General features: G+C 44.8%; 1 protein-coding gene across 2 annotated transcripts; it reads right to left on the bottom strand.

Moving 5' to 3' along the window:
• Positions 1–2,486: 2,486 nt before the first annotated feature.
• On the bottom strand, positions 2,487–5,044 carry LOC121613135 (probable G-protein coupled receptor 173). Of its 2 annotated transcripts, none has more exons than XM_041946422.1 (2): positions 4,895–5,044; positions 2,487–3,900 (listed from the first exon to the last, which is right to left on the bottom strand). In XM_041946422.1, exon 2 carries the CDS (start codon positions 3,732–3,734, stop codon positions 2,526–2,528), a length of 1,209 nt encoding a protein of 402 aa, XP_041802356.1. In that variant the 5' UTR covers positions 3,735–3,900; positions 4,895–5,044; the 3' UTR covers positions 2,487–2,525. The 2 variants fall into 2 exon arrangements, with proteins under 2 accessions (XP_041802356.1, XP_041802357.1); XM_041946423.1 differs by lacking the exon at positions 4,895–5,044 and having other exon boundaries at positions 2,487–3,595; positions 3,638–3,734.
• Between the last annotated feature and the right edge of the window lie 2,211 nt (positions 5,045–7,255).

The raw sequence follows: 7,255 nt of genomic DNA, 5'->3' as shown, positions 1-7,255 counted from the left end.
TGCAACATATTTGTTTTTGCTTCGCTGTTTAAAGGGTAACTTCTGAGAGAGGAAATAACACATTCTCCCTCTGACGAAAGAAAAGTTGAATTTGTATGAAATAAAACGCAGCCTCGCTCAATTCAGTACAGCCTGCTGGGGTTTTTGCTGCTGCAGCCCCTTGTGGTCTGGTATGACCGCTAGCTCATGGTGGGTAATGTTAGCTCATGTAAGCAAACTTTAGATGGGCAATTTTTGCATAACAAATATGACACATTATAATCTCTATTTGTGCTACTGTTTTAGCATTTACCTTAATGATCTGGTCATTTTCATGTGGAGTCGTTCTGGCTTGTAAACTTTACATCGTCTTACTTGAGGTTTCATTGCAGGAAGGTTTAAGCTCCAATCCCATTTTTTAGTTCAGTTCAACCCTTGTATAACAATTCTAATTGATAGGTGTCTTTTCAGCTTTTTGTGTATTTGTGCACCTGTCTGACTTTTAAAAGGCTGCACTCAAGTAAAAAATCACATATTATTCTGACTCTCACTTTCTCATCTCATGCGGTGGAGTGTACAAAAGCTAGGCTGCACCTTTTATTTTAGTTTATGTTTGGGAACAAAAAAAGCACACAGGATACAATTTGTGCTATAGGTACCATAAAGTGGCCTATTTCCTGAGAAGTGCTCTCCACAGGGGATCCAGCCATGTCAACATCTAGGCAGGTCATGACTCAGAATGCATCAAAAGTAGAGTCTTTATTGATGAGTGGGCAAAAGAACCACCTCAGTTAAACTGTACAGTTACAGAATATCATCTCGCCAAGGAATGCCGGACGTAAAAATTATGGACCTCGGTTCACTTTTCACTTCGTCTTTCCATATCAACATCTGTACAAGTTGTAATCCACAGGCTTGAATCTATGAAATGCAGTGGAATGCATGCTAATACAGTATGCTGTGCAAGTGTCCACATTTAGAAAATTGACTGCACAAATATACCTATGCCTAACATACTGTAGGTCTGACATTTGTATTACATGAATCCTAATTTGGAGAGACATCTTAATGTAGTCTAAGGTGGTTTCCGAACACCAAACATCTCCGGGGTCGTACGCAGCCCGAAGATGTTCATATTTTGGAGCATCCAGGATGCTCGACTGGTGACATTTATGTTGAGGGGAAATATAAGAGGGCCTCGAACATTCAAGTTTCCTTCACATTAAGTGCCACTTAATTTCTTCTTCTTTTGTGTGTGTGTGTGTGTTTTGGTGAGAGCATAACAGTACTTTAAAAACATTCCCAAGTTCATCATTTGCAAATAAATGTTCATTTGCTAATGATTTTTTAAAACGACGCAATTTACATGATCATCCAAGACATTAAATCCTATGGCCTGTTTGCAATGTACAAGTGTTGTTTTCTAATTATTCGGCCCCCTTTTGCATTATCCAGCTATAGCTCACATTTGCTTGTACATCACCATTAAAAATCAGACTACATTTTCAGTTACGGAAATCCATTAAAAGGATAAATTTCCATATGATGATTGTTCAATTTTGCATGATTTTGAGACACCAAGATGAGGCTGCTTCCATACTGACTCAATATTACTGGAACCTATTCTATCATCATTATTCCTCTCATCTTCCTCCCTCCTCACCTCTCTTTCTACCTCTTCCTCTTCCTCTCACACGCACACATACACACAATTGCTATATAAAAACACAAAAGCAGGAATATACATTCCTGTACAGTCTATACAATATGAAATCAAGTCATATTTCAAAATAGTGTCATCTGCTTAACATGTATAGTTTACAAATAAAGGAAAACAGGCAATTTTTTATGATACAAAGAAACCTGACACGCCCTAAATCAAGTCCAAAAATCAAGCATGTTAGGGGCTTCTTGGGTTCACAACAGCTATTTAAATGTATCCAAGGTTATTGGGTCCATTCGATATTTTGCAGTCTCCTTTGAATTACATGAAAAGGCGTCCGGGGTGGGCTATCAATCCATTCAGACCCTTTGAGTTCCTTGATGTGTTTCAGAGTTAGTAACGCTCTGATCAACACTTTCTATTCACAGTCCACAGCACATTTCTTCAAGGATTTCAACCCTCTGTGTGTCTGTTTTGTGCCTCATGTGACACAGAAACGAATTCTCAGCTGAAAGCTTTGGGGCGTGTCCCACTGAAATAAGGCAACATTATTTTAAAATGGCATCTGTCACACTTAGTTTGGGGTGGTGATTGTTGTGATCGTTCCTACTTATTAATCATACAGTACATCATCAGAAATACAAACCGTTAAAGTGTTACCAGGGCTTTTCTGCCGCCCTGATCAAACCTTTGCGCCTGACACATTTACTCACATATCAACATTCTTAATGAGATGGCACTGTGCCTGCATTTGTTGGCAAAAATTGGATTTTGTTGTGCAAAACAACAAAACAGACACTTAACCAAGGTGCATTACATCGCGTCTATTCTCCAGATTTCCCTTTAAGACCTGAAACATTCTCTTCATTAAGGTCATATCTTATCACATAATGCAGTAGGCCTCGTCTTGGGGCAGGTGTTGTTTAGTCCTCCAGTAGGTCGGCAGGTGAGCTCTCAGCACTTTCCTCAGGTCCTCGTTGAGCAGGAGACAGAAGATGGGGTTGACTCCGGCTTGGGCGAAGCTCATCCACACCGTGATGGAAAGGTACCTGTGGGGGATGGTGCAGGACTTGACGAACACCCTCCAGAAGCACGCCACGATGTAGGGAGCCCAGAGGACCAGGAAGAGCAGGGTGATGGTGTAGAACATCCTGCCCAGCCTCCTCTCTGACCTCACCTCTTCCATCCCAAGCAGCCGCCGGTGTTGATTGTGTAAATTTTGCCTGATGCCCAACAGAGTGGGTGGCATGGGCCCACGTCCGAACCCCGCAATCCAGTTAGCTGCAGCTTGACCTGTGGCCCCAGGACCGTGGAAGGTCCAGTTCTGGCTGATGGCCGGCACTAGCTGGACAGGTTTCATCTTGCGGTGCCTGTACTCAAACAGCAGCAGTTTGGCGTAGAAACCGTGGGTGGCCAGGACCACCACAGCCAGCATGAGCATGAAGCCCAGGGTGTCGTTGGTCTTCAGGTAGCGGTGTTCAAAAATGCACTGATCCTCATCACGGATGAACTTGTACGTCCCCACATCAAAGACAGGCGGGAACGCCATGGCGACGGCCAGAGTCCACACCATGCAAATGATGGCGGCGCAGGTCCAGATGGTCATGCGCTTGGCGTAGAATCGGTGGTGGGCGATGGCAAGGTAGCGGGTGACAGCCACGCAAAACAGCATGAAGGCAGCGTGAAAACAAAACAGCACAGCCATAAAAGCCACAACTTTACAACTCAAGGCACTGTAAGTCCAGGCCGAGCTGTTGTGGACGGAAACCAGCACGAAGGGGAAGCAGGCAGCAGAGCGGACTGCATCGGCCAGGCACAGGTCCAGGAGAAAGAAATAAGGAGCCTTGTGAAGTGTCCTGTCTCGTAAGACCAGCAGGGAGACCAAGAGGTTGCCTACAAGGCTTACGCAGATGATCAAACCCAAGAAGACCAGCTTAAAGTAGGCAGACACATCTGTGGCAGAGATTCCTCCGCTGCTGCTGCTGCTGTCACTGCTGCTGCTGCTGCTGCCGCCTCGAGCCAGTCCGCTCTGCGAGGCCAGCACAGCCAGCAAACTGCCGGGGCCGTCGATGGCAAAGCTCTGGTTAGCCATTCTATCAGCCTCCGCGAGAGCCTGCCCAGTTCGGGCCCTTTATGCACACTACTGATCCTCCTACAGCCGTCGTCACCCGCGGCTCCCTCGTCTTTACAAGGAGAGGCCGTGAGGATCTTTTCTACATGACAGACTCATCTTTCCTCTTTGTCCACAACCTCACCACCTGTGAACAGAGACACACATTTTGAGGAATGAAAAGCAAGATGTCTGACACGCTCGTTAGGTCCAAAACAGTCCACTAAACGAGAACAAAACGTACATTCAACGCCATTGATACAGAAGTGCTGTGTTGGGCAACACAGTGGAAATCTCTGCCTTCCTGTTTCTCTATGGCTGGGATCAGATCAGCAGCTCCACAGCATGCCAGCTCCTTGGCTCTCTCAGTAATTACCTTGCCCGTTGCTAAGATACAACAGCTCACATACTTTGTGCAAGTGTGGGTGTTTGAGTGAATGCATGGGGGTGTACAGGGGGATGGAGCAGACACAGTACAACCAACACTGGGCATGTCCAACAAACAGAGATGTTGTAAATGAGCAAAGAACATTATCTGCTTTCTCCCCGCTGCTCGGTGCACGTGCACATGCGCGACAGCCGCTTAAAGAGCAGAGGGTGTACTCTGTACCATTCACTGCACATATGACAATATACCGGAGCAGAGCTGGAGGCCATTTATTCTATTTATTTATTTATTTCACCACAGGCCTACGTGTGATGTGAATTTTACTCAACAGGAGGAGAAAGTTATCATTGTGATGATCATGATCAGCCTTGTTTTAAGAGGGTGCGATTAAAAAGGTGGAAATTCAAGAAAAAAATCAAGATGCGGCCTCCCCTTTAAAGCGTTTCCAGGCGGGAGGTGATAATAAAACATAGCTGGGTTCGTCTGGGTGGGCCTTGTCTATGTAGGCCATGAAACACAAAATGATTTGCTGTAACTGTAGGCTTACCCCCCCCCCCCCATACATAACAGCCCTCTGCCACCTTGACAAATATCATTTCACCTGATCAAATGGCTGCCATATCAGCTAGGCCTGAAACACAGGCTGGAGTGAAAAACAGATGAACAGGTGTCAAAATCACCTCTGCTGTGTGTGTGTGTGCGTGTGCATGTGTGCGCGCGTGTGTGAGGAAGAGAGAGAGAGATGATAACCTACCTTTCATCCCCTCATTTTTTGTTCTTTTTGGATCTGTTCTTCTCTCACTGCAAAAACCCCAAAATGATCCCAGTCGCTTTGTCTCACTGTTTGTTAAACCGAGAGGAAAACACATAATAAAGCCTCACGCTCTTGCTGTGCTCTCGGGCTCGAACAACACCTGTTATGCATGAATCCATCGCGAGGAGATCGAATTGAGCAACATATAATAAACATAAGACGGCAGATCTAATAATCAACAGCTGATCGAGCAGTCCGGGACGAGGACTCTGCCGTTAAGCCACATTTAAGAGACATATATACATATATATATAAATATAAGAAAAAATATCCACTGCCACCCTTTTACAGTCTCGTGGAGAGGGATGTGTTCATCTGCTGTGTCTGAATATCATCCGAGAAAACAGATTTTATGTTGCATCACGTCGAAGGATGGATTTCCAGAAGCCGAGAAGCAGACGCGATAAAAAAAAATAAATCTGTTCATATATCCAAAATGATGTCAGATTTTCAATGCTTAGAAAAACCCACCCACAAACGATGAAGAGGAGAAAAAGATCGCGCATCCCCTAAATGAATCGTCTTGGCATGTATATTGGCTGGTGGCACCAGAACAATTAGTCCACACAGACATCAGCCTCGACACGTCTCTTTTTTCCATCTTTCAGCCACAAAAAAGAAAGCAAAAAAAAAAAAAAAAAAAAAAGGCGATGTATTTACCCAGACGTGTTAGTATGCAGTCTTTGTTTTGCCGTCCGGCGAAGGTGGACTACATCTCAGTAGTCCACAATAAAAAGCCTCCATGACAGAACAAATGCATGTTTTTTTTGACAAATCCAGCGATGTCGCGAGGGGATTCACATCGCGCCACGGAGTCGAAATCACGACTTCATGATGAGGATCATGATCGTTAAAACAAAAAAAAATGGGTGAAAAAAAGGAGGAGAACCAAAACAACGCGGCTGGATTAGGCGAATTATTCCTGAATAATCCCAATTATGGCTGCTTGCAAGGAGGCAGCTCGCACATTCGCGGAAACCGTCGGTTTTATTCGGAGAGAGAGGGGGAGAGAGAGGGAGGCGGACCTGTGCGGTGTTGTATGATCCATGATTTGAAAGTGGTGTTTTATTCTGAGCGTCTCTCTCTCATCATCATCATCATCATGTGTGACGCGCCTGTTGTCTCCAGTGTGGACAAAGCGAGGAGGTCCAGCTGTCAACGAACTGTGTCTTCCGCTGGTCTCCTGCCCCTGCGGACAGACTGGACCCCAGAATGAGACAGACAGGCCCGGCAGGGCTGCAGCAAGGAATTCTGGGGAATGGTGGGCCTCCTGTCGTCGGGGTGGGGGGGTATAAAACTAATAATAAATCATCATCATGCCATACATAACACAGTTCATTTCTATATGTGCTTTATATTTTCATGTTTGGAATTTGCAACATGAATGCACCTTTAGGTCTGAGTATGTTTAGCATCATTTGTACCTTATACCTAAATTTTTTTTACCCTATTTTGAAAAAAAAACAGTTTTTTTATTCTTGTTCCTGCAGCTGAATGTTTGTGCAGAACGATTTATGTGCACAGTGTGACACTAGAAGGCTGTTTTCACGTTCATCCCGAAGTGGAAGGTTTCTCTTCGCTAACAGAAGATCAGATTTTGAGAGGCACGCCCACGAGAACATTTTCACATGGCAAGTAGTTTGGAGGCCAATGCTGGTCCGATATTCAGCAAACACACAAATGTGTTGAAACCTGACGCCAGCAGCGCACCAACACCGAGGACGAGCTTTACGGTGAAGCAGGAGACGTCTTCTGTCCAGCAGAGAGAATGAAAAATATTTGCATATTCTGGAATTTTTAATGAGGGAGAAGGAGCGGGGGCCATTTTAAGGATTTTAGTGTGCGCGATTATCCTTTTTTGTCCCAGCAAAAAATCATGTTAGACACACATTAGACATTTTTTATGTATGCATTAGTGCATGTGTGGAGCTGATCATGGGAGCGTGTATGTAGGCCATATTTGATTGCCCATGCTGGCGGCGTGGCTCTAGGGATGCAATGTCAGCTGATTGTTCCACCACCTTGGTCCAAACTAAGATACCTCAGAAGCTACGGACTGAAATTAAATTTTGTACATTCATGGTCCCACGAGGATGAAGCCAATTGGTAATTCCCCTGACTTTTCCTCTATTTGTGGTTTTCAGGGAAATGTCACAGCCCTGAAGCTGGAACGTACTCATGTCCCCCTCAGGATCGAGTTCAAGCTCAACTTTATTGGCATGTTTATTAGACGTGCAAGCAAATTCTTGTGCTCTGGACACACACCAGAGACCTAAACAGACTACAATGAGTCCATACATT

Source organism: Chelmon rostratus, chromosome 10 (genome assembly GCF_017976325.1).
Source record: "Chelmon rostratus isolate fCheRos1 chromosome 10, fCheRos1.pri, whole genome shotgun sequence".
NCBI lineage: Eukaryota > Metazoa > Chordata > Actinopteri > Chaetodontiformes > Chaetodontidae > Chelmon > Chelmon rostratus.
Note: the sequence above shows the minus strand (reverse complement) of the source record. Positions and strands in the feature narration are given on the sequence as shown.

What these genes read in the sequence shown, in the direction of transcription:
- LOC121613135 (XM_041946422.1), bottom strand. Translation starts at nt 3,734, where the DNA reads ATGGCTAACCAGAGCTTTGCCATCGACGGCCCCGGCAGTTTGCTGGCT.